The sequence below is a fragment of the Monodelphis domestica genome, chromosome 4, assembly GCF_027887165.1.
Source record: "Monodelphis domestica isolate mMonDom1 chromosome 4, mMonDom1.pri, whole genome shotgun sequence".
NCBI classification, from domain to species: Eukaryota; Metazoa; Chordata; class Mammalia; order Didelphimorphia; family Didelphidae; genus Monodelphis; species Monodelphis domestica.
The window spans coordinates 5,574,850-5,602,620 of record NC_077230.1 but is presented as its reverse complement, the minus strand read 5'-3'; the positions used below and the strand labels follow the sequence as shown (position 1 = coordinate 5,602,620).

General features: G+C 38.8%; 1 protein-coding gene across 1 annotated transcript in view; it reads left to right on the top strand.

Moving 5' to 3' along the window:
• The window catches only part of TMPRSS15 (transmembrane serine protease 15), a 140,900-nt gene extending 114,147 nt beyond the window's left edge, over positions 1-26,753 (top strand). Inside the window, exons 17-25 of the mRNA XM_056825876.1 lie at positions 620-730; positions 1,538-1,670; positions 4,802-4,897; positions 10,857-10,906; positions 11,053-11,227; positions 13,819-14,000; positions 20,123-20,218; positions 24,549-24,688; positions 25,803-26,753. Coding sequence (XP_056681854.1) covers positions 620-730; positions 1,538-1,670; positions 4,802-4,897; positions 10,857-10,906; positions 11,053-11,227; positions 13,819-14,000; positions 20,123-20,218; positions 24,549-24,688; positions 25,803-25,985 — 1,166 coding nt within the window. The 3' untranslated portion in view covers positions 25,986-26,753. The remainder of the gene's footprint in view (positions 1-619; positions 731-1,537; positions 1,671-4,801; positions 4,898-10,856; positions 10,907-11,052; positions 11,228-13,818; positions 14,001-20,122; positions 20,219-24,548; positions 24,689-25,802) is intronic.
• Positions 26,754-27,771: the final 1,018 nt, after the last annotated feature.

The following is a 27,771-nucleotide window of genomic DNA, read 5'->3' as shown; positions in this document are numbered from 1 at the left end:
ATGAGTCATTTTATTTTATTTATTTATTCATTTGTTAATCAAGTTTTTGCATACAACAGTTGATGGGAAATGTGTTATTCATAATTTAGCAAGTAATATTTACATATTTATGAAACAAATAAATGAATCATTCAAAGAAAAAAGAGTATTTATTAAAAGAAAATGTATATCATTTGCTGTAAGCAATAGGTAAGAGTTATCTACTTATTTTAGCTAAGTATAGTAGTTTCTCTAAAGCAAAGAGGGCTGTTCATCAGGCCAAACAAGGGAGAATCCCTGAAATTCTCCAGGTTCTGTAAACATCCACATTTAGCAACAAAGACTTTTGTGTCATTGCAGGGAGAAGAGAAGACAAGAAGGTTTGGTTTTATAGTTCATGAGAAAGCCATGTATAGCAAAATGATTGATAACCAAAAAAATAGCCAGTTATATTCTTCCAGAAATTTATTTCATGACTCTTCCAAATCATTATATTGGTTCAGTCCATATCCATCATTGATCCAAGTCTGTGTTCTGTAGCAAAGTTCTGATTTTAAAATTACAAAAGATCATTTTGTATTTTTTTATATTTTTCCTACATAGTTTTAAGATAAAATTATTGACTATTTTTTTCTCATAGAACTCTGTAAGCAAAATGAATTTCAGTGTGTGAATGGAGACTGCATTCCATTGGTTAATCTCTGTGATAATTATCAACATTGTACTGATGGTTCAGATGAAACAAATTGCGGTATGTATGTTTATTTGGGTGAGGGGAAGGAAAGCATTTTATAAGAATCTGTAATAAAATCTTATAATGATGATGGACATCTATATAGCACTTACTATGTGCCGAACACAGAGCTGAGTGCCTTTAACAAGTATTATCTCATCTGATTTCCATAACAACCCAGGAAGGTAGATGATATTATTATTCCCATTTTACACATGAAGAAACTGAGGTAGACAATGGTTTAGTGACTTTTTAAAATTGGTTTCGTATCTTTATTTTTGTGGAGATAATCCTTCATTATCGTGCTATGCTCAGGTCCTCCCAACAGTCATGTAACAAATCCAATTTAAGACAGACCATAATACCGAGGAGCTACAATATTTCCTGGGACGGAGCATTCCTTACGCTGCTCAGGCAATCTAAGATTGTTTGTGGAGGCAGCGCCTCAGTTGAGAGAGGACCAAGAAGTTTCAAGGGAAGAGCCGAAGCCGGAGCTCCTGTGAAGAAAGATTTATCAGAATGCTGAAGGCCATCCCAGAATTTCCATTCTGCCTCTTTTAGAAATTCAGATTCTCTTTGCGCCATTTAATGGCTTTTGTTCATCAGGTTTAGTCATTTGTTTCAGGTCCTCCGTCCCGTTTCCCCCGTTTCCGTTTTAGATTCTACTGAGAGAGTGGAAGCCCCGGCTTTGGGTTTCCTCCTCCAGCCCCATCCCACACCCAGGTCAGATGGCCAAGCAATAGTTTATACATGCTTGTCCGTGTCCTGGTGCTAGTAGGGGACGTCATTGGCTGCCGTTCTGACCCCGGGTCTCTTCTCCTCTAGTTCAGCTCTTCAATGGCACCCTGAGTGTCGACGGCTTGGTACAGTTCAGGATTCAGAATGCCTGGCACACGGCGTGTGCAGAGAACTGGAACGACCAACTTTCAGATGAGGTTTGCCGCTCCTTAGGACTGGGGTGAGTAACGGTCTTCACTGCTGCTACTGATCGCGGGTTTGGGAGTTTCAAATGTTTGTCCTCGCCGTTCCTCTGCGTTATTAAGGGGAAAATGAAGTATGGGAACCTGTAACATGCTCCACAATGTCATGGACCGTTATGGTGGCCCTGAACTCAAGGCGTCAGTGCTCCACGCGCAGTCTGCATCGTGTCCTTCTCTTCCTGATTGTCAGTTCTGGACAAATTTGTATCATGGGCTCCTTTGACAATTTGCTGAAGACGAGGAATTCCTTTGGAGAATGCTGTTTCCAAATGCATGCAGTAAAAGAAATGGGACTTCAAAAGGAACCGAGTTGTATTCGAATATAGTTATCCAGATAGCAAAAACAATAACTGTCGGGTCCAAGCTGGGAAGCCCCCTGGCATTTTCTCTTTAGGTATGTTACTAAATGATCTGCAATTTCCAATAGCCTTCGTTTACGTGGTGGCACCTCAAGGAGTGCTATGAAAGAAAGCACCCTCTTGATTCTTTCCTGTTCCTCCTGTCCTATCCTAGTTCTTTCTTTTATCGGTGCCAGTGCCGTGTTGCTGTCCTTCTAGGAATAAGTCTATCGTTGGCCTTTCTCTTTGGATTCTCCATCCTTTCACTAGAACAGTAAACCATATTAGGACCAAATCATAGTCTGCATCTTCATCCAAGAATGGAAAGTCTTCCTTCCTCTGAATGTTAGTGTGAATATCACCGTAATAGGCAGGTAAGTGGGCAGAACTCTTATCTGAACCGATCTGCTGTAGACATTCGAGACTTGTCACTCTTCTAAATGACATTGTTTCTTCCTGGCTTCTACCACGACAGAAAATTAAACTACAAATCTTTACAGAAAACCCTACTAGCAGGAAACTTGGCATTGAAAATAACTACTGTGTGTTCAAGACACGCTCCTAAGTTGTGAATCAAGAAACAAGTTGTGCCTGAGATATTTAAGTGTATCTCTGAATCAAAACAAAACTGGAATAAGCATCCCGACTTGGGTGGCTTTTCACAGAAAGACTCATGGGAAGCATTTCAAAGTAGAAATAATGACATCATCTCTGACGCCTTTACACTGGTAATCCCCATGCCTGAGCAAGAAATAAAGAAATCTCTGGGCCATAATTCTGAGGTGAAAAAAACGGATTTCATTGTGATGGTCCCTCACCTTTCCCAGTCTGGATGAAAGACTTCTTGTGGATATTCAAAGTTGTTTTGATAGGATTTTGACAGTTGGTACAAAGCAATGATTGACAGAATCCACAAAATATATTAGCTGACAGTTGATAAATTCGAGTCCACCGTCACAAGATTGTAGGGAAAGACATTGACATTATATAGGAGAAACTTAAAAATATAAAAAGTTGTTTCTTTGAGTTGTAAAATCTGAGGACCCTACTAATGGCATCCATTCCTAAAAGGCAAACACTAGTCCTGTGTTTACAATTGGCTCGATGATTCCTTCTGTTATCTTCATTCAGAATCCGGGGGTAGCAAAGACGTGTCCTTGACACGAGAAGTTTTACAGTGGAAGGTAGGGAAGCCAATAAGCTAACGTATTCCTTAGCTATCATTGGCCATTAACAAGTGGACCAGCATTTCTAACTTTCTAGTTACATATACTACCTAAAGGATTATATAAAATGAATTCGTTTTATACTGAATAACCTAAAAAAGAAGAAATAAAATAAACAAATGTAGGCTAAACTCCACCTGGAATGTACTCCTTGCCTTTCAAAAATCTCTAGCACACCTTTAAAAACGTTTCTCGATTTCTTCTTTCCCCACCCCTGAAAATTACTTGTACTTGTTTCCCATCTACTCATATTCATAATTTTTGTCTCCAAACAAAATGTAAGTTCCTTTAGGGTTGAAACTTTCATTTTTATCTTCATATTCTCCAAGATTAGCATAGTGCCTGACATACAGGAAGTACTTAATAAATGCTTATTTGTTTAATTATTCAGAAACAAAAATGGATTTGAATCCAGTTAGATCCTTTTTAAAAGTCGGAAGCAGCAAAGCACTCTGAGAAGGAGAAAGCATGTGCCAACACCTCCACCATTACCCTCCCTCAGCAACCACTGGAGAAAGCTCAGGAGAATGAGGTCATTTGCCCTGGGAACAGGAGCAGTCCCTTACCCAAGGGATCGACTGCCAGGCCAGCACCCACAGCCAGCATCAAAGGAATCAATGCTTGCAAGTTGGAAACCTGGAAATCGCTTCCACGGACCACTGCTATTGGAAGTCAAAATTTGGTTTTCGTGGTACGAGTGATGCTTTCTACTTCTCATCCCACCACAAAGGCGATCAATGTAGAACTGCCAGCATGTCAGTCACTGTTAAGGACAGCATGCACAGATCATTCGTGTGCTGAGAAACTCAGACCCTTCTATAGACGTCAACTCTAGAAGGAGCTGGATGTTTCAAGATCTTTTGTGTCTTCTCATCCGTGTGAATGATCCAACTTCTCCATTCAGCATAAAACCACATAATGAATGATTGTGGCAAAAGACAAGAAAAGAAAAGAAAGGGGGAAAGGAGAGAAGAGGAAAAGAAGCAAAAGAAGAAGAGGAAAAGAGCCCTTATTTAGGAGTCAGATGAATGGTGAGGAGCTTCTCTGAATGTGGTGGAGCTATTTGGTGGAGCTAGACTCTCACAATTCCGCAGGAGACTACGCCCAAATCCAAAATAGCTTTTGTAGTGGGAACTGGCATAGTTTGAAAATCTCGGGCCAACTCCATGCTCTGATGAGTTATTGGAACAGATTTTATTCAAGAAATTAAAAATATGAAATACTTTCTCTTAAATGAAAAATCATTTTTATTACCAGAGAACTTTCTTTTTTATTTTATTTTTTAATCTTTAGCTTCTGGCTTGGAATTGATGCTAGTGTTGGTTCCAAGGTAGAAGACTGATATGGGCTAGATGACTGGGGTTAAGTGACTTGCCTGCAGTCACACATCTAATAAGTGTCTGAGGCCAGATTTAAACCTAGATCTAGGCTTGGCACTCTATCCATTGAGCCACCTCGTTGTCCCAGAGGTGCTTCTTGGTCAGTGTTCATTCACCATTCAAGGGAATTAATTTGTGACTAGATTATGTGTTTTATTTTTCACAGGAATGTGAATACATCATCACAGTTTTTTTCATCCCGTGGTGGACCATTTGTCAAACTAAGTATGAGCTCTAATGGCAGCATAATCATGATGCCCAGGTAAGTTGTAGAAATGTGCTCCTTGCCTCAATGGAGATACAAATTTGTCCTAAATGAAGATAATGAGGTCTGGGATAAAATGACTATTGCTGAAATGCTCGTTTCATTCTTGAGTCCCCCATCGTAGGGTCCCTATTGGTGAGTGAGTGTGACTCAGTGGTACTGAAAAGGTTTCTTGGATGACTGCTCCCCTGGGATGAGCTCTGAAAGGCCTGAAGTCTGCCTGGGCATTATTGGAGGTGGTCAGAATCTAGGAAGAATAACTGCTGGGTGTCACCTTAGGTCTGTGTCAATGGGGTGGGCTAGCCTCCCAATTGCTGTGTCAAGGCTAGAGTCTGTTACAGAGGCTCTACACTGCCCCTACTCCTTACAACTCTCCCATCTCAGGCAACAGTGAACTAGTGCAGCTGTAGAGCCCTTCACCCCAACTCTCTAGGAGCATCCCCAGGACCCAGGAAAGGTGGTAGAGCCCAGCTACTGTGACCATAATTAAAATCTGTCAGTCAACAAGCATTTAGATGCTCTTTATGTGCCAGACACTGTGCTAATTGCTGGAAATTCAAAAAGAGGCCAAAGAGCTCCTCCAATCAGGAATTGTATTCATAGTCTAATGGGTAAGGCAACATGGGAAAAAATAAACACAAATTATACAATAAACTGAATATCATCTATTATCTGGGAGAGGAGACATTAGAATTAAGGAAGAACAAGAAGGACTTTCTGTGGAAGGTGGAATGATTTGAAGGAAGCCAAAAGATAGAAATGAGGAGAGATAGAATTCCAGGCATGGATTAGATTCCCTGAATCTGAAGATGGCATCTAATGAAAAGACCAGCAAGAAGGCCAGTGTCACTGGACCATTGAGTACCTGCAGAGTGTCATGTGAAAGAAGCCTGGGAAGGTAGGAGGGAGCTAGGTCGTGAAGGAATTGGAAATACCAAAACGGGCATTTTATCGTTGTTCCTGGAAGTGATGGGGAGCCACTGGTTAATTGGGTAGGGCATGACATGGGCAGACTCGTATTTTAGGGAAATCAATTTTGCAGATGAGTGGAAAATGGAATGAAGTGGGATGAGACTTAAGGCAGGGAGATCAATTGACAAATTATTGCCGAAGTCCTTCATCAGGGTGGCAGAGTGTCAAAGGAGAAATGCCAAGACAAAAGACCAAGGTTGGCCAGGCTATCCAGGCTCTTCTCTCCGTCACCCAATATGCAAGGAAGAGGGTACAAATTTTCAAGTTAAGGTCAAGAGCACATCCAAATCCAAAATCAGAGGATGGTGGTGATGTTCTTAATTTAGGATGGATGAGACCTCAAATGACTACAGGTTACTCATTGGCTCTCTAATAATAAGCTTTAATAATAATAATAATTTAATAATAAGCTTTTCCTGCTATCCTCCAAAGTTTGGGGCCTTTTGAGGGCCACACAGCAGAAGCATCATATGTCTGGGAAAACTTTGGTATCTGGTAATCTTTTATACCTTAAATCATTACTTTTTCACCAATTCTATGTGAAATTTTTAGCTCTTTGGAGCTCCTTTTACGTTTTAAGTTATCACCATTCCTCTTAGCTTTCTGAATGTTCCTCCAGGTCAGACTAAACAGCAGGAAAAGGAACACAGTTTTTCTTTGCAGCTTTCATTCTCCGGATCATGAAGAACCACTCCTAGGTCATTCTGAAAGGGGGTTACTATAGATGAACATAAAACCAGAAGTGTTGGTAAAGGAGGTTCAGTATCAGATGTAAACAAGTGAATAAGTCACAGTTTAAATGGTTCTTTCTTACAGTTTAATCCAAATATTCATTCCCTAAAACTCCCTGATGCAAATTATCTTTTTCTTAGTCTTGGTTTTCATGTTACACTAGTTCACTACCAAGACAACGGAAATGGCTTGAAGTCTTGTAGAATATACTTCTCGACTCCAACATACGGCATATGAGAAGTTGGTGCCTAGGCAGAGACTTTCGTAATGCAGCTCTCCAGCTTTCTAATCCTCAACGTCAGTCGATGAATAAATCAGCTCTTCTACTTATACAGTTTTGTCCTTAATTCTCATGATCTGGGTCAGTGAAAGCAAATTTCCTCCTCTCAGACTTACTCGCTAGCTCATAAAACTATGTTCCAAGGTGAGTTCCTCATTATCTTCAGAATTGACACCCAAAGGATCTAATAACTATTCAAATGACTCTTGTTAGATCTAGTCACTTTTCCAACTCAGAGTAATGAGTCATTGGCCCTGCTTGATGGTCTCAACCAACCCATTGTCAAATATTTATTAATCTCATACTGTATGCTAGGAACTATGCCATGGAATTCAATAAATACAGTAATAAAAATATATTAACAGCATAAATCTAATCCCCAACCAGCTGGTGGATCTGCTCGTTTTACCACCCTAGGTGTCTGCTTAAAAGACTTTCCTACAGGAATGCATATATACACACAAACTTAAACCACTGAACTCTGTCTTCACCTCTGCAATTCCCCAGAGTGTGCTGCTCAGCCTAATGCAGGTAGCAGGAGCCTGTGATAACTCTTTGTCGCCCTCTACTCCACTTTGGCTTCTGCCTTTGGACCTTGGGACTTCCTAGAGAGCCCTGGATTAAGCCTCTCTGCCTGTCCCCTTTGCCTTTGCTCCTTCCTCAATCCCCCTTCCAGCTCTCCTGAGTGAGTGTTCCTTTCTGAGTCTTCCCAGGGTGCACTATATCAGCCTTGATCCAAACTTCCATCTTCTGGCTTCAAGGATTTGTCTTTGATCATGACAAAGTACTCTATAAGTGTTACAGAAGATCTTCTCATGCCACCTTCTCAGTGAATTGTGGGTCCTTGCTTTGTGTCTGGTCTACCCCCAGCCTTCTTCCTCGATGAATTCAGTATCTGGCTCAGTCTTTCCTTTCTCCTCAAATCCTGCCCTTATATTAGTAAACTCAAGATATAGATGTACATTCCATCAAAAATTCTAACTTCCCATTTCCACAGTTTATCCATTTCCAGCTACCTACTTTTCTACTCTTTTTCAACCACACACAGTTGAGCCCTTGATCTTGTCGTTACCCACAAATGTTCTGCTTCCATCTTCATGAACTTTGAAAATCATTTCTTTGATTATAATTTTTATCATTCCATCTTTCCTCTGACTTTCAAGTCATAACCTTGTTCTTCATACTCACTGTGACCTCCAGGGACTGCTGCTTTTATACAGAGAACAGAGAAAGTTTGACTTGTGGCCAATTTCGGGTGAAAGTGTGTTGGGGTTGACATGTATGTCATAAGGAGCATGTGCAGGTTTGGGTAATTTTTCTGGAATGCCAGAGTGCGTGTTCCATGTTCCCCCATTGTTCACCTTGTCATGATTTGTCAATGTGGGTGAAGTCTCATTGCTCTTCTGAAATGAGAATATTGGGGGGGGGGAGAATAATGGGGTACATTGGAGTAACACTATAGGTAATTAATTACATCTTACAGTTCTATATTAAATATAAAATGATATGAGTAATTAATAAAACCATTTAGCCACAGAGCTGATGCCCAGTATAAACTATTAGAGATCTAGTACACAGAATGGATAAGTGATCAATTTTTAATTCATGCTTGACTAATGCTGAAACCACAGGTTTTGCAGTTGATGTTTAACCTGTGTTAACTGGTGAGAAGTATAAGACTTTAGAGTATGAGGGTCTTGTTTCTATTACTACCCCTTCACTGTTTGCTGTCTGACTCCATCCCTACTTTTTCAAACTTTTAATTTTGTTTTAGTATTTCTTATTGCCTTCTGGCATCATTGGCTTCACTTGGCCTATTTTAATTTTTAGAGTCTGTTGCTTAGGTAAGATTTATACCTCTCATATATGTCAATTCATTAATTTCCTTTCCAATTTTTCTTCCATATTTCTTATTTCTTTTCCTACTTTTTCCCTTGTAGAATTCTTATTTCATTTATAAAAAGATTGTAAAACTTTTTTCTTTCAAGGATTCTTTTTGAATTTTTGCCTCATTTTTTCTGAGATCGCTTGAGAGATGTTTTAGAGTTATTCTCTTCTGTATTCATATCTTGAGCATTCCTGTCAATGTAATATTTTATAGCTGGATTATTTTTGTTGTTGTTTGCTTATTCTTCCAACCTATTCTCTGACTTCTGATGCTCAGGTCCTGAGGGCTTATAGAAGGAAGGTCTGGCTTCTCTTGTTACTGCTTTCTTAGATACTGAGTGTTGAGTTTTTCTAGAATCTCAGGAACAATTCAGGCTGGCCCTTGCAAGCTTTCAGCACTCCTGAAGTGATCTGGTCCCTGGTAAAGTCTGACTGTTGTCCCTGGCCTGAGCTCTGAAAGTTCCTGATCTGCATTTGAGTCTGTTCAACAGTAGATTGCTTCTTGATTTGACCACTAGCAACCAGCTGGGAAACTGTTATTTCAAAGTAAAAGAAAGGCAGACTCCCCTTTGGTCTGGAATTCTTGCCCTGGTTATTCCTCTGTAGGCTTCAGAGCTACTGCTTCTTCTTTCTGAGCCTGTCTCTTTCTTAGCACCCAGCTTGGGTGCTCCTTACTCAAGAGCACCACCTGGAGGCAGAATTCAAAGAGGTGACCTGTGGTCATCCCACAGACACCCCTTGTCATTCTGCCCTGGATCAATGACCCGGAACTGGCAACAAAGCTGTCGGTTGGTACTTTTATAGTCGGGGTGCCAAAGTATGGATCTGAGGACACTGATGGGTTAAGGACCACTTCCTGCACTCAGGCTCAGACCCTCTCAGTATCCTGGAATACTTTTCACAGATGCTCCTGGCTAGACCTCACCCCGAGGGTCTGCAGACTACTCTGTCTCCCCATGCACACATGAACTAGAATAAAGACTCACTATAGCTTTGTCTTGTATTTCCCTTCAGGATTAGATCTAGTGCATTTTCTAGATCTATCCTGAGACGTTTGGTGGGGTTAGGGAGTGGGGGAAGTCTTCTACTCCTCTATTCTGACAATTTCCTACTCCAAACCTTTCAATCCCTCCTCACACTTCCCCATCCCTCCCGAATAACCCCTTATCGTCATCATCCCAGACCACTCAGATGCCTCCTCACCCCATATCTGACCTTACTTCATGCCCAGGTGATCCCATTCCATCCTCTTTGGGTCAGATTGCCCCATCTTCCATTATTCTCTCACTCATCTTCAATCTCTCTCCATCTATTGGATGTTTTCCTCGCCTACACCCAATACCCATATGCTGAAAAAAAGCCCTAACCCTGACGTGACATCCTATCCTGATCATCCTCCAACTCTCCTCTCTCTCATGGCTAACCTCTAGCAAAGTCATTTACAACTGCTTCTTCTACGTCTTTTCCTTTCATTCTTTTCTTAACTCTCTGAAGTCTGGCTCTTCACCTCATTATCCAATTGATGCCTTCTCTCTCCAAAGTTACTAGTGACCTCCTCATAGCCAACTCTAATGTCTTTTTGTCCTTTTTTATCCTTTTTACTTCTCTGTAGACTTTGATACTGTTGATTTCCCTCTTGTTGATGGGGGAGAGGGAAATGCATGTCTTTTCCAAAGAATTGAGAGCTCAGGAATTTCCATGGCTAGGGAGCAAGTTTTATTGAGAGAGGGAGGAAGGCGATGGAATGGCCCTAGTGATGGAGAGACTGTAGTGATGGAAGAGTCTTGGTGACGGAAAGACATGGTGATGGGACTTTTTGGTGGTGGGAAAATATGGTGATGCGAAGGCCCTGGAGGGTTCTCAGGGATGCTTTTCATCTTGATTGGTTATTTTGACATTCAAGAATATTTTTATAGAATAAATGAGTTTGATCATGTTGGTTATATTGCATTGTAGAAACATTTACACAATGTAATCATGTCTATAAGAAAAAAGATGAAGATGAATGTGTTTTACTTTTAAAACTTGTATGCATCTACTCCTAGTTCAAAATTTTGAAATGTAATAACTCTTCTTCTGTTGCAGTGAAAAATGTTTTAACGATTCGCTGATTCACTTACACTGCAATCATAAACGTAAGTAATTGATTCGAGTTTTTTCAAAGCTTTAATTCAGTTTATATCATCTACCAGAATGTTTTAATAATTAAATATTTATTAAAGGAAGCTCAAGCAATTGCACTATATTGCCCGTTTCTTTTATCCTATTTTATTTTTAATAGCTTGTGGGAAACAACTAGTAGCTCAAGAAATCAACCCAAAAATTGTTGGTGGGAATAATGCCAAGGAAGGGGCATGGCCCTGGATGGTTTCTCTGTTTTTCAATGGACGCCATGTCTGTGGTGCTTCTCTTATTAGCAACGAGTGGCTAGTCTCAGCAGCACATTGTGTATATGGGTAAGTTTGAGATTTATATATCTATATGGACATATTGTGACTATGTAGAAGTCATCTCGTAGACACTGAAAACAGTGATAACAAAAACATACAAAATGATCTAATAGAAACGACATACTTGAGTATGATATTTTCTGGCAAGCTGCCTTCAATGAAAAATTATATGTGTGTGTATACTTTGCATATAATAGTAAATTTTAAATTATGAAATACTTCTATCCATAACATGGATATATAAATTTGAAAAGAGTACTCTGCCAGATTGACATAACAAAGTAGTCACAGTTTGGTATTCTTTTGAAAGATGACATTTGGGGGCAGCTGGGTAGCTCAGTGGATGGAGAGCCAGGCCTAGAGATGGGAGGTCCTAGGTTCAAATCTGACCATCCCAGCTGTGTGACCCCATTGCCTAGCCCTTTCCACTCTTCTGTCTTAGAGCCAATACACAGTATTGGTTCCAAGACAAAAGGTGAAGGTTTTAAAAAAATAAATAAAAAATAAAAGGTGACATTAAGCTGTTAGAAATTTTGCAAGATAAATACTCATGGATGTGCCTAGATGAAATATCCTCATGCATGTTTTAGTTGTGCCATCCAACTAGGTTGAAACTCTTCACTATTTCCCAGATCATTTATTCTTCCTAATTTATGAATCATAGAATTTGATGGTTGAAAGGAACCTCAGTATTCATCTTCTATATCCAATTGATGAAAGAACTTCTATTATAAAGAGGTCGTCTATGTCTGCTTGACCACCTCCAGGGAGTAGGAAACCCACAGTGACTTCACATTTTGACAGTTTATTTCTTGACATTAACCTAAATGTGCTTCTTTGCATACTGCTCCTGATTCTGCCCTCTGGGGCCAAACAGAACAAATCCTTCTCCATGTAGCAGTCCTTCAATACTTGAATATAGCTGTCATCTCTGCTCTCCTCCCTCATTCTTTTTTCTTGGCTAATGTGCTGATTCCTTCAATCTATCTCTCGAACTCAAGTCCCTTCATCATTCTGGTTGCCTCTTCTTTTCATCAAGGCCTTTCTGAAACTATGGTACCCAGAGTTGAACACAATGCCCTAAAAATTGTCTGACAAGGGGAAAATGCAGTGGAATGATCACATTCTTATTTCTAGGAACTATTTCCTTCCCAATGCACTTTACGACTGTGTTCAGTTTCTGAAATTGCTGGCTCATATTGAGTTTTAGTCAACGAACATCCCCAAATCTCTTTCAGAACGACTTCTGTATATTTATTCTTCCCCCACCTGATAGGAGATTTGGAATGTGGAATTGATTTTTTTGAACCAAATTTTATATTGTTAGTTTTAGTCTAAATCTCTGGCCTGTCAAAATACTTTGGGGTTCTGACTGTCAACCAGAGTGTTCTATATTCTTCTATATATTTCATGATCAGACTATGTATACCTTTATCCAAGTCACTGATAAAACACAGGGCAAGTACATAATCCTGGGGTTCTCCATCAGAGAACTCCTACCTATCAACAACTAGTCTTTCAGTCCAACTATCCAGCTAATTCTGAATCCTATGGCTCTCAGTCTTCTGTAGGAGAATAATAGGAGATATTTTATTTTTAAAAACTTTTAAATCTAGGTATACTCTATTTACATTTTTCTCATCTTCTACTTCTATAATCGTATCCAAAAAGAAAGTTAGTTTAATATGGCGTGACTTGTTCTTGGTGAAGCCATGTTGGTTCTTTCTAATACGTGCTTCCTTTTCTAGAAGTTTACCAACCATGACTTTAATGATCTTTTCTAGAATTTCCCTAAGAGTCAAACTTAAGTTCACTATTCTATACTTTCCAGACTGTTCTTTTCCCCCCCTTTAAGTCATTTGCTCTTCAATAATCTTTTGATATTTCTAAGACCACCATTGTCATGGTTCCACCATCATATCTGACAGTTCTTTCAGAACCTAAAATGACTTGAATTCACTAAAGACACTCTTAGCTCCTTACTTATCTTGGGTATTAACTCCCGTTTAATCATTTTTATTTTGTCTTTGCAATGCAAAAGTGACATGCTACACAGAAAATAGAATGAAATAAGAACTGACTGATTGTGCTTTCCTTCCTTGTCAATGATCATCGACTCATCCATTCTAATGAGTCCTTGTGTTTATGATGTAAATAACTCTATATTTCTTAATTCTAAAAGTCCACTGTTGATTATTTGTCATGAAACTATCCATGAACAATACCATTAGGAATTCTTAAGCATATTCAAGGTGTAACACGCTAGACTATTCACAAGTTATTAATATCATGCAATTGTAAATACCCAAACTTGCCATCAGGGATTTACAAATGCCTCATTTTCCTGGTTCTTTTCGACTCATTGCTACGGCTGCCATCTCCAAATCCTTTGAACCTGGGGCTCACACTGCTTGTTGAAAGAAGTGGAAGTCTGTAATAATGGGGACATTCAGAAGCTAGAAGGTATTTAAGAGAACCAAATGAAGTTTTAAAATATTGATAAATGGAGATCTTTGGATAGCAGTGTAAAGGGATGCCTGAAGCAAGATGGACTATAATTGAACTTTTTTTGGTTTTTTTATTATTTTACCTTCTAGGAGGAATTTAATAACATCTCCGTGGAAAGCCATCCTAGGCCTTCACACTACATTGAATCTGACAAATCCTCAAACAGAAATTCGGCTGATTGATCAAATTATCATAAATCCACATTACAATAAACGAACAAAGGACAGTGACATTGCTTTGATGCATCTTGAATTCAAAGTGAATTACACAGGTAAAAGGAAATAAATCATTGTGTATGACTATGTAAGCCATTGTGCAAATCGAATTTATTTGGATTAATTTAAACAATTTATCAAAATTAATTATTTTTGTTTCAAAAATATGGAAATTAATCTTAGACACATGACAAATGTGACTGGTTAAAAAACCACACAAAATAATTTGACTAGTTTGATGAAGGTACCTGATGCTAATTTTCCAAAAAGTGATCAAATAGAGCTAAATATATAGCAGTGAAATCAAGCAAGCAAAACACAAAAAAGGAAAGAATCAGATCATCTTACATGTTTTACCTAGCTCTAGCTATATTAGAACCTTTACAGAAGTTAACATGTAAAAATCCTGGGTCTCTATGTTAATTCAAAATACCAAAAGCACAAACTAAGCATGTGGCTATGTAATTGGCAAAAAGTACTGGAGTATTTTCAGGCTGTGGTGACTTTTCAAAATATGTAGAATTCAAGATTTAATTTTAAATAAGCATTGACTGAGGGTAGCAATGTGGCATAAGAGAAAGAGCATTGAACTTGGAGTTAGGAAACTTGATTACTTGATATCACAGAGCCTCAGTTTTCTCATCTGCAAAATGGAAATAATAGGTTGACTACCTAACTTATAGTGCTGATGATTTATGGGAAACACTCTGAATATACAGTTTATCATATATAACCTATTGGTTGAAATTAGAAGACATTCCACAAAAGTCTTGATTCCTCATATGAGTATTAGGGAATCACCTGGAAATAATAAGAGTAATGTTAAGATCAGTTAATATGAATTCATGGTTTTAAAGGAGCATCTAAAAAAATCTTAGAATTATGATAAATTTGTCTTGTTTTTTCACATTCTAATTTTGGTTTTATTTGATTAAAAAAAGCATTGTTCCCATTTTATAGGGAAATAAATAGGTGTCCATAGATATTTAGAAGGATTTGCTCAAATGACACATGTAAAACCCAGTGGAACTGCTCGTTGGCTATGGGAGGGGGGTGGGAGGAGAGGAGGGAAAGAACATGAATCATGTAACTATGGGAAAATATTAGAAATCAATTAATTAAATAGAATTTATCAAATTAAAAAAAGGATTTGCTCAAGATGGTGAGCAAGAAGGCTATAGATCCTTCACAAGCCATATAATTCCCCCAATGCCCTTTTATTGCATTCCTTCCATTTGATGTTTTACCTGTGTTAAGATCTTCATTATTTTCCTGATCGGTGGCTTTTAGAGGACACTTTCATTCATTGTGAACAAACATCCCCCCTATTGCCAAGTTCTTTTTGTGTCTAACTCCACATCTCTTCCAACTCTCTATACTCACAATGCTATTATCACCTCTGCCTTGTGATAGCCTCCGAACTGGCCCTTCAATCTCTAGTCCTTGCCTTTCCAAATGGAATTATGAATAGCTTTAATTAATCTTCTTACAGCACAGGACTGATCATATTCCTTCTTCGAAAATCATCAGAGGCTTCTGACAGGACAAAATAAAAATTACTTAATTGACATTTAAGATTTTCTACAAAAGTGGTATCAAATAAAAAAAAAAGGGCCATTCATCTGCTGATGTGAGGATCCCTGTGGCTGCATACGGACTTCCTTTTAACATGTTATATTAACTCTTGTATTTTTTTATTTATTCCAAATTTTACAAAACCAAATGGGAAAAGCATTTGGATATACGAAGAAAAAGAAGTTAGTACACAGATGAAATCATAAGTCTCCAATAAGTTTAGCTTCATTTTCTTTATATCTACATAATAGACCCTACCCACTAGTGTCCCACCCCCTCCCCCACCTCCCTGCATCTCAAAAGCTATCCTCAAGGTGGCTAACATGTACATATAAATTAAGTCTTCCATTTAATAAATAAATAAATTAAGCCTCACTTTTCTGTTCACTTTCTGGGGGTAACATTCACACATTATTCTTCTAGGATTAATTCTTTAACTATGCATAACATTCTCCTGGTTCTCCTTGTTTCACCATCCAATATCTCATGTAGTTCTTTCCAAGTTTTTAAAAAGTCAATTGTTCATTGTTTCTTAAGGCACAGGAGTATTCTGTCATAATCACATTCCACAGTTTGTTCAACTGTTCACCAGCTGATGGGCATCCTCAGTTTCCAATTCTTTGCCACCAGAAAGAGAGCTGCTATAAATATCGTTGAAACATATCGGTTGTTTTCCTCTCTCCCCAATCTCCTTGGGAAGCACATACAGCCATGGCATTGCTGACTCTAAGGATACACACAGTTTTTAACAATTTGGGTATAATTCCAAATTGCTCTCCAAAATGGCTGGATCAGTTCACAGTTCCACCAACAATGTATGAGTGTCTCTATTTTTCTATATTCATTTCCACAAGTGTCATTTTGCCCTTTTGTCATTTTAGCCAGTCTGATGGATGGTTTTGGGCTCAGAATTGTTTTGGTTTGTATTTCTTTAACCAGAATGGATTTAGAGCATTTTTTCATGTACCTATGTGTATGGTTTGGGTTTCTTCATCTGAAAATTGCTATTTCTATCTTTTCTCCATTTATCAATTATGCTATAGCTCTTATTCTTGTGAATTTTAAGTTCTCTCTATATTTTAGATATGAAATCTCTATCAGAGAGGCCATCTAGAAACAATTTTTTCTCATTTTCTGCTTTCCGTCCAATCTTGGCTGCATTTGTTTTATATATGCAAAAACTTTTCAATTGAATGTAATCAAAATCATCCATTTTGCATTTCACAATGCTTCCCATCCCTTGTTGACATCGATTCCTCTCCTATCCGTAAGTGTGGTAGGTAGAATCTTCCCTGTCCTTCTACTTTACTATGATAACCCTTTATGTCTAGCTCGGGTATCCAGGATAGAGTTTGGGTCATTTCGGTAAAGTCTAAAGACTGACCTCTGCTAGTCACAGAAAGGCACGGAGAGTAAAAGTTAAGACTCAGCCAAGCTACCCTCTTTCCTCACTAGGCTTGGTTGCTATTAGGCTCCCTGGTCGTTTGTTCTGCTCTTTGGCCGCTGCCACCAGTCTGGAGAAGTCCGTTGCTTCCGTGCGTGTCTTTTCACAGAATGAAGCATCTCCGCTGGACTGATGGATCTGCTGGTCTCCTGGGCTCAGTCTTTGATAGGGAGCTGCCCTTTGGTTCCACCACCAGCCACTGTCTAGTCCCAGATAGGGATAGGATGTCTTTAAATGAAGTTTCAAGCCCAGGCTGGAGTTTTCAGCTCTTTCCCTATCTGGGTAGCAATGCTCAATAGCTCACCATTGGCAGGACTTTTCTTTTCTCTTATCTCCCTCACAGCTTCCATTGGAGGTTATTTGTTACCTCCAGGCCAGAAATGGGAAAGGCTTGACTCTCAGATAGACAAATTCTACCTAAATAAAAAGCTCCTGCATTCAGTCAGCCACTCTCTATTGTCTGGGAATGATTCCTTTCAATTCCATCAGTTTTGCTTCTCACATTCCTTTGGGAATTTGATAGAGATGCCTGGCCAGGGTTGACAATAAATGACTCTGCCCTGGAGCAAGTGCATCGTCTCACTATCCTTCTCACGTGCAATTGAAACGTGCAAACCTTATCCTTTTTTAGGGTAGTTTGGGATCTAGTCAGTTTTATATCTGCGTTGGCTAGAGTTTCGATGGGTAACTTCTTTTATAGCAACAGACATCATTCTTTAAAGTATCAAGGAAATGTTACAGGCATAAGAGACCTAATTTTATAAATATTTGATGTCTTTCATGACGTTCTTGTGGGAGAAATATGGGCAAGTATTAATGGTCAGACTCTTTGGATCGCCTCTACTGTGGATCCAAGACTGATATCGATCACTGTGTTCAAGACCGATTGTCATCTTGACACAAAGCTTGGAGGAATGTCTAATATGAGGAATCACAGAATTCAGATCCAAAAATATATCTAAAATCGAATAAAACAAGTAACAGAATAAGGAATAGCATACAGTGGACTAGAATAGAATAATAGAATAGGGAATAGAAATGATGTTCTTAAACTTGGATTGAAAACATCAACTTTCTAAGCAGAAGATGGGCAAATGATGACTGGACAACAGTGCATCTGACACAATTCTAGTTTTACTGGCCCACAAGCCCAAGTTTAATCAAAAGAGGGCTGCAGCTATCCACAAGGCCAGCACATGAAGAGGCAAAGTGTTCAGTCCTAGCATGGGAGTCCCAATGGAGTCTTCTCTTCGCAGACCATAGATCATGCTCAATTTTGAGCACCATGTTTTATAATGAAGTGATGAGTATCCTAAGGAAGAAGAAAGGATTTTGAGACCATGCCACAGAATCTCAAATTTTGAACTGCAAAGGACATTAGATCTTATCAAGTCCAACCCCACTATTTTATAGATGAGGAAACTGAGTCGCAGGGAGGTTAAGTGACTTCTCAAAGGTCATCGACAAATTAATCAGAGAAAGTTGGGATTCTTACCCTGATCCTCTGATTCCAAATGCAATATCCTTTCCAGGGCATCTCCATTAGGAACTACATATTGAAAGAATTGCAAATCTTTATCTTGAAGAAGAGAAGACTGGAAGTGAAGTGATGGGAGGGGTGATATAACTATCTTCTGGTATGAGTCAGTAAATAATAATAATAAGTTGTGTTTGTATAACACTTGCTCTCTGCCAGGAGCAATGATAGGAACATTACAAATATCTCATTTGAGCCTCACAACAACCCTCTGAGGTGATTTTTGTTTAGTCATTTCAGTTGTATCCAAGTCATGATGATCTCATTGGCAAAGATACAGGAGTGTGGTTTGGCATTCCTTCTCCAGTGCATTTTACAGTTGATGAACTAAGGCAAACAGGTTATTATTTTTATTTTACAGTTAAGGAAACGGAGGCAAACAGAGGCCAAGTGACTAAGTCACAGAGCTAGTAAAGGTCAGTCCAGATCTGAATTTGGGACTTCCTGACTCTAGGCTCAGCGCTCTATCCCCTAGTTGGCCAAGTCGATGAACATTTATTATGTGAAAACTCTGTGAACAAAAAGAGAGGCAGACATGGTCCCTCCCCTCCAGGATATCACATTCTGGTGGAGGAATCCAATCTTCATTATGAACATTTCCCAGCCATTGGCACTACCTCACCTTAAAATCTGCCATTTTGTGAGGTGGTGAGTTTTCCCGCTGATGTTCTGTAAGAAAAGCTGAAGAAGCCCTTCTCAGTTATGCTGGAGACAGACCTCTTTCAAGGATGGAGAGTGAGTGGATTATTCATGTCTGAAATTATGAAGAGGGCAGACACAACTCATTTGGGGATCCTCACCAGGAAAGACCAGGATGTGGAAGTGGAGACACACAGACTCATCTTTTCATTGGGCACACAAGGAAAAGCACGTAAAGATAGAGACCAAAAACAATAGGTTCAGGGGGAGGGGTCATGAAGGCAGACTGTGAGGAAGAGGATGGGCCAGGGATGAGTCTCAGGATTGGTCCTGGGAGCGCTCAAGAAGCAAGCTCTCATATTTATAGGTTTTTTTTTGAAAACAGACTAAATGTCATCTGTGCTACCTTGGGGTTACCTTATTAACATCCAAATCATTTTGAAATTGTGAGTGAAACTTGAAAATTAATATATCTGAATCATCTCAAAATGAGCAACTCTACTTGGTGCTCTGCTGGTCTTAATATGGATGTCTGGGATTTGTCTGAGAGCCCAAAAGACCCTGACAGCAGCCCCTAGATGACATCTGCTGATTTAGCACATGTTACCAGGATATGAATTTTGGGTATGAAAATTGGATCTAATACAATTTGTAAATGATGCTCCTTTGGTCTTTGACCTGGTTTGGGCATGACTTTTAGGCTTCCCCTTGCAAGCTTATTTCCTGCAATTCCATCATATTGCCGCCTACACATAAACTGATTACATTGTCTAGAAGCAAGGGGGGTGGTGGAAGTGCTTTGCAAGGGGACCAGACGACATCTAAATCCAGATTTCCAACTTTGAGATTCATTACTTTAAATTATTCTGGTGTGAAGGGGCAAAATCAAAAGTTCTTTCCATTAAATTGGAAATAATTGGCCTCTGAAGACTGTGTGAAAATTTGAACTAAACACATAATTTGTTCTTTCATTATTTTGACAGACTACATACAACCCATTTGTTTACCTGAAGCAATTCAAGTCTTTCCTCCAGGAATGAAATGTTTTATTGCTGGCTGGGGTACAATCAAATATGAAGGTAAATGATCAGATTTGGAGAAATTTTTATTAGTGCATAGTTAGAAAATTATGAAAGTATCATTATGCTAGATTATGTTCATAATGTACTCATATGCAATGATTCATGACCTTTTCTTCAGTTGTGATATCATATTACTTTCCCTAAAAATGGTGTGAGGATTTCATTCACCTTTAAATGATTGTGATATTTTACGTGTATTAACTTAGTATTATCCTTAAATTTCATATAATTTTAAAATATTTATTATTATAGTTATTTAGTCATTTAAAAATATATTTAAAATTTCAAGGATATATAAGGATGTCTTGAAATCAGATCAAAATCTAAATATAGCTGAGGGCACTAAAGTACCAAAATTAAATAATGACTTTTTAATTAATGTAAATTATATATCTCTATCAGAATCATTCTAACAATAAAGCATTTCTGTGTCTGCCATTTTCATAAGGGTAGTTTGATGTAATTAAATGCCATAGAAAAGACCAGATATCATATTTTCTATTCTTTAAAAACAATAAATTGATCTTTGCCTTCTTGGCCTCTATTTCCTCATGTACCAAAATAAGGTTTGGACTGAGATAATCCTCAAAGTCTCTTCTAACTCTCATATTCCACAGTTCTATTACAAAGTATAGAATTAATTCAGAATTTAAGGATTGACATTGGCTCGCCATTGAGCCTATTAAAGCTGAATAATGGACTGGTTTCCAAACAAGGTAATATTTGCCTTTGTAAGTCCTGCAAGACTTTGCAAGAAATTTTCCACACTTCCCATTACTTTGAAGGAGCTCTTGAAAACTCATTAAAGAAAAACCTTTTAGTCAAAGATTACTTATCTGTCTAATTACAATCTCTCTGGCTAGAATGCTTATTTGGTAACCTTTCACAAGGCTAATGCTGGTATTTTTGTAATAACCAGCTCTCTAGGCAAAACATGTACCATAATAAACATCTAAGTTATTATTAGCATTTTTAACATTTTCTCCCTCTTTCTTAATTCTCTATTAGAATATCAACTAAACAATAAAACAAACCCTGATCTGTAGCATTTCCTGATTTCTAAGGTATAAGTACTCATATTGAAAAGTTAACAATTGACTCTCTCGAGCTAGTTCAACTCATTTTTCAAGGTGGAACAATTCATATCAAAGCTTGGAGTACAAGAAAGTTCCTTATTGGTTTTAGGTTAAAAAACGCACAAACCTCATGGAAAGAGACTAGAAGATAAAGGCTCATAACCAAAATATGTATATGTGCTTTTTAATAAAAGGGATAAAGGCAAGTCTTTGCTTAATTGTTTTAAACTCATTGGGGTTTTTTGTTTTTGTTTTTTTCTCTTTTAAAAGTCTCTTTAGCTCTTCTAGTAATTCTTGTTTGGCTTGCATCTAGTCTGCATTTTTCTTTGAGACATTGCTTGTTAGAGTTTTTAAATTATTGACTTCTTCTGAGTTTATGTCTTGAACTTCCCTATCTCCATAGAAGCTTTTTTTATAGGAGGTTCTTTTTTGTGGTTGTTTGCTCATTTTTTACAGCTTAGTTCTTGACTTTGAACTTTATGTAAGAGCCAGGCTCTGTTCTTGCACAGGGATGACTGGCCTGAATTTCTATGTCTCGATTTGGGAATCTGTAGGTTTTTGGTACTTCAAAGCTGATATCATATAGGGAGTTCTAGTTACTATTTTCCTGATCTATAATCTGATCCTTACCCAGTTGGGCCCTCTGTTTCCTTTCAACCACATACTATAACCTATTCTCTGCCCAGGACCTAGCACCAAGATCTAGGGAATGGGTGAAGAAGCTACAAAATAGCACCCAGTCCTACACCCACTTCTAACACAGAGGTTTTCTGTAATATCTTTCTGACCAGGAGTTTAGTCCTCTGACAGCTCTTGGTGCTGCTCCTGTTATGCCCCACTCCACTCTATTAGAGGCTTCCCACCCAGACCCTACCCTAGCCAGACCTCTCTTTCATTCTTCCTAAGCTGTCCTAGACTGGGAAAATGAGATACTATGACTTAGTTGGAGCGAATCAGCTCAAAATTTGATTGGAGGAATTTTTAAAAAGTTGTTTAAAGGGTTGGATTGGAAGAGCTCAGGAGAAACGCTCACTTCCCTCTCTATACTGACTCCACCCCGATCATTTGTTCTAAATGAAGTTTTTTGTTGCTAAACTCCTTAAAGTGCATAGAACATTAGGCATCTCTGATTAACCAATTAATCAACAAGCATTTATAAGGGACCCACTAAGCAACTAGAGATGGCAAAAAATTATCCCTCCTCTCAAAGACCTCTCCATCTAGTGGAAGAGAAAACATGTAAAAACTCTGTACAAACAAGATCTACAAGGGACATGGAAAGAAGGCATGAAGGAAAGGCTTTGTATTGCAAAAGGGGCTTGATCTATGTGTCAAAGGTAATGAGGGATTCTATGAGGTAGAACTGAGGAAGAAGTATCTTTCAGGCAGTGAAAAGATGGAAGGAGGAGGAGACTGGCAGGACCAGAAAGTATAAGATGGTGAATAATTTATAATGAAGCCAGAAAGATAAGACAAATAAATTTAAAGATTACATATTACCCAAAAAAAGGTAAAAATCCCCTGATTTAAAATAGGAAATCAGGGGATGGAGTGTCTGAAACTATATACCCAAAGCTTCCTCCTCACCAAATTCCAGGTAGACAAATGCCATCACTTACACTGAATAGTGAATAAATGTCCTTATTCAAGCAAACAAAAATCAAATGTTTTTCATTCGTTGAGCTCAGAATAGGGTCATGCTATGGGTGCTAGCTCCCTATGTGCCAGCTTCTGCCCAGGGTTTTGCTCTCCCTCCAGGGACTTTTCCTGGAAGAGAATCTACCAATGTATGTGTTCTCTCTTGAAGCCAAAAGCCAGAACACACAGATCAGCTTCCAAAATCCCACCGGCTCCCCCAAATAAACATTCGGCATGAAGTAGTTGTTCTCTCGGCGGATGAGAAGAATCTTACCTAAATGTCAGTCTTGAGTCCCAGGTCACATATTTACAGCTGAGCTTTTTTTAAACCCTTACCTTCCATCTTAAAGTCAATACTATTCCAAGGAAGAAGAGCCATCAGGGCTGGACGATGGGGGGTAAGTGACTTGCCCAAGTTCATATAGTTAGAAAGTGTCTGAAGGCAGATTTCAACTCAATAACTCCCAGAGCCCCATACATAGCTGCCTCCGTAGAGTTAACTTTTATTTACTAATTCTAATAAATAGCAGGATTGAAAACTTTTACATTTGAAAAATACATACAAAAGTAATCTCCAAAGTTCCTTTTCCTAAAAAGCTGGCTTTTTCTCCCACCAATTATTGAAGAATAATTGCTTACAAGCGGCCAAGGAGATTTATTGGCCTCTCTGATAATCATAGTCTATACATCTAGCTGTGATTTTGTAACAGGCGACACTGAATGGCTCAACACACCCCTCCAAGGAGAATTCTTTCTGCCCTCACTCTGACCAAATGTTAGAAGTAAATGGAAAGCTCACTCTGTATTTAAATGGAAATAAATATCTGTGTTCTGTTTTCTGGTCAAAAATGACACAAGTGCATCTAAGAATGATGCATTCAGTCATTCAGCAGCCGTGCTAATCTTCATATGAATTGCTGTTTCCGTAACTTCCCTGAAATGGCAGACACCTGCTCCTCCGGCTTCTTTTGAGTCCCACCTGGAGCCGGCTTTCTTTTCCTATTGACGAATCCCTTTATCCAAGGGGCTGGAGTACGCTCTTGCCGTGGGCTTTCTTTCTTTCTTTCTTCCATCAAATAGCGCACAATCGGATTACTTTTAAGCCTGTGCGTGATCTAGTTGTAGGCTAAGCTGTCCTCCATACAACGTACACCTGCTCCATAGAGCCTTTAAAAGGCTCAGTGATGGTCTCCAGAAGTGCCTCTTCAGGTGATTAAAGAAGAGCTGCTTTGCAACAGTATTCATTTGTGGTTGTGAATTGAAGTCTTTGTTGGGAGCCTCTAAAAACATGAACACGTGAATACACGACTTCTTTCTTGCCTTGCCAAAATCGCTGAAAGTGCCCCAACGCCAGCTCGATCTCTACGTCATGGCGCCTAACCCTTAGGAAGAGAAATTCTTGGTCATTATCCATTTGACGGGATCCACAGATGGGCTACGAGGCTTTATTGTGTGTCTTAAAGAAAATGTTTGAGATGTAGCTTCGTTCTATACACCGTTGGCCAGCACTCTGTAAGGAAAGTGAATATGGGGGATAATGAGGCAGATGGGGGCTCCTTGCGCAATGCATCTTGATCACTTCACTGACTTGGATATATTCTGCCATTGTTCAGGTCCTACTGCTGCCATACTGCAGGAAGCCCAGATCCCTCTTCTGTCAAATGAGCAATGCCAACAACAGATGCCCGAATATAATATTACGGAGAATATGATCTGTGGAGGCTACGAAGAAGGAGGAGTTGATTCCTGTAAGGTAAATATTGAAAAGCACGACTTCCAGTTATGGAGTCCGTAGCTGCATTGTGCTTCTTTACTATCCAGAAGGAAATAGCATCAAAGCAAAGAGGCACTGAATGCCACGTCATTTTCCTTTTTTTTGCTACTGAGTTAAATCCCTACCCTTTGAGGCAAGCCTGAATTCCTGAACCTCAGACTATCAGACGGTTAAGGATTGTGGCCTCGGGGTTCAGTTGCCTAAAAAGAATTCCTGTTGGAAAACAGGCACACATGCAGGTAAATAGAGAATAGCCAGGAGCTGGGCATAGCAGCTCCTAAGGATTCTTTTCCTGAAGCCACTGTCATGTTTTATTATCCTTGAATGGACTAGACTTGATCCAATGGCCAAGTGAAATGAAGCTTACTCAAAGCATAGTAGAGATACTGCATCTCACTGGGCAAAGCTCCAAATGTTGTGACCCAGACGTGCCCAGCTCTGCTGGTGACCTCTCTGGATTCTCTCTCCACTTATGGTTAGGGAAGGGCACCGTTTAAGAACAAACCAGTCATACCCTTCGTATTCAAAGAAATGGAGATTTGGCTGATGAGAAGCTACCAGCCAAATACAAGCTACTTTCTAGGAGAAACGATACTCGAGTTGATGTCACGTATACACGATAATTTAATATTGGATCTTTTTTTAAGATGTTTCAATACTTCATTGGCTTGTAAGTATTTCAACAGAAGCCAATTCTACTGAATACAATGATCTGAATAATTTTTCAAAATAAATGTGTAACTTAGCAATAATCCTTACCCATACTGATGAAATCACAGCTATCCTGAAGATCTGAAATGGAAACTATAGTACCAGGGGAAGAGTGGTTGTGAGGAAAACAATTTTCCCATTGTAAAGGGCCATAGAAATTGGAGTTATCGTTATCATTTCATCATCGTCATTACCTGTTTCAGAAAGCTGTAGGAACAAATAGCTCTGAGGTTTATTCCAGAGCAGCAGTAACAGAATGTGTTGTTTCTGCCAAATGTGCTAAGAATTCATTGTTTTTGTAAACTTCAATTTTTGTTTTCTGAAAATGTAAAACTAAATATAGCTACCACCCGCGTAACTTTATTTCCATTTCATTTGCTAGGGAGATTCTGGTGGACCATTAATGTGCCAAGAAGATGAGAGATGGCTCCTTGCTGGTGTTACCTCATTTGGACACCAGTGTGCATTGCCTAAGCGTCCTGGGGTGTATGTTCGAATATCAAAATTTGAAAAATGGATAAAAAGTTTCATACCTGTTGATGTCAATAGAAACAGTCTGCCCTGATAGTTTCCTCGTGTTCTATTTATTTATTCTTCAAATATCCAATGAAGCCGTAACTTCATTCGTGTGCATAGTCCCTCTTCTAGTACATATTGCCACCTCTCCCTATTTTTGCCCATGTACTCTGTGAAGGATGCATAGTTCTCCGCTCATTCTGCTTGAATACCATTATAACCTATAAGTGTCAATCCTGCCGCTCTTTGTACTTTTTCCTTCCTGATTATGTGTTGATCAAATGGTTAATCATTGTTTTATGGCATTCAGTGATCCGTATTCTTCCCTTCCTCTCCTCTCCTCTCCCCAAGAGGGCAGAGAATATACTATACACATGCTATCGTGCAATGCATATTTCCAAGTTTGTCATGTTGTGAGAGAAGCCACATATCACTTACATAGGAAAAGAGCTCCTGGAGATGAAGTGAAAACGGTGAGCTTCCATCTGCGTCCAGACTCGAGAGCTGCGGAGCCTCTTTTGGTCAAGAGCTTCCTGGAGTTGTTTGGATCCTTGTATGGCTGACAATAGTGCAAGTGCTTCACAGCTGAGCATCGTACATCACTGCTGGGATGGTGGAGAACATCCTCCTCATTTGCTCCCTTCATATGTCTTCCTAGGCTTTTTGGTGTTCATCCTACCCAGCATTCCTTGAAGCTCAATAGTTTCCATTGCCGTCCTATACCACAACTTGTTCCTTTGTGTTTTCTAGCAGGCAAACCTTTTCTGGTCATTTGGATTGTCCAATGTTTATTAAAATGCTGTATACACAAGTCAAACTTTCTCTGTTCTCTGTATAAAAGCAGCAGTTTCATTTCAGCGGTGGGAAAATTAAAAACAATGAAGCCTACATATTAAAGTGACATTTATTCTACTTGATATTCTAACCTAATAGCAAAAGCCCTTTCTGTTACCTTAAAAAAATGTAAACCCTCCCCTTCCATCTTAGAATCAATACTGTGTATTGTGGTTCCAAAGCAAAAGAGAGGTAAGGGTTAGGCAATGGGGGTTAAGTGACTTGCCCAGGGTCATACAGCTAGGAAGTATCTAAGGCCAGATTTGAACCTGGGACTCCTGTCTCTAAACCCAGCTCTCAATTCACTGAGCCACCCAGCTGCCCCACTCTATTACCTTTTTTAAACAGAAAATAGACATATCACTGTTGATCTAAATTTTAAAAAAGAAATTAAACAATCATTTGTAATTTTTACTTTCTAATGAACCTAGATACAACATATCTACTGTTCCTCAGTTATTTTAGCTAATTATTTAAGAAAGTAATTAAAATCTATTTTTAAATTGTCCAAAGAAGGAAAATACACTGCATCATAAGTGAATTCATTAATATTACAGCATATGCTTTTTAAATATTGTTGAAATGTGTAGACTTCAGACATATCAAAATACGCAGTAGAAAGAGGAATGGGGGAAGCAAGAGGATGAGAATTCAGTTTCAAGTCCAGAAACTTAAAATATATACTCTCCATATATAACATATATATATGTATATATATATATATATATATATATATATATATATAATCACTGACAACATAAATGAGTGCTGCAAAAAAATTATCTTGAGTACTAAAGGAAAAAATTAGGGAAAATGAGAGTTATAGAAGAAAGAATTTGAAAAGAATTGGTACAAAAACTTTACTCAAACAAAAGATTCTTCGAAAATTAGAATAGGGGAATAGCTGGGTGGCTCAGTGGATTGAGAGTCAGGCCCAGAGATGGGAGGTCCTGGGTTCAAATCTGGCCTCAGACACTTCCTAGCTGGGTGACCCTGGGCAA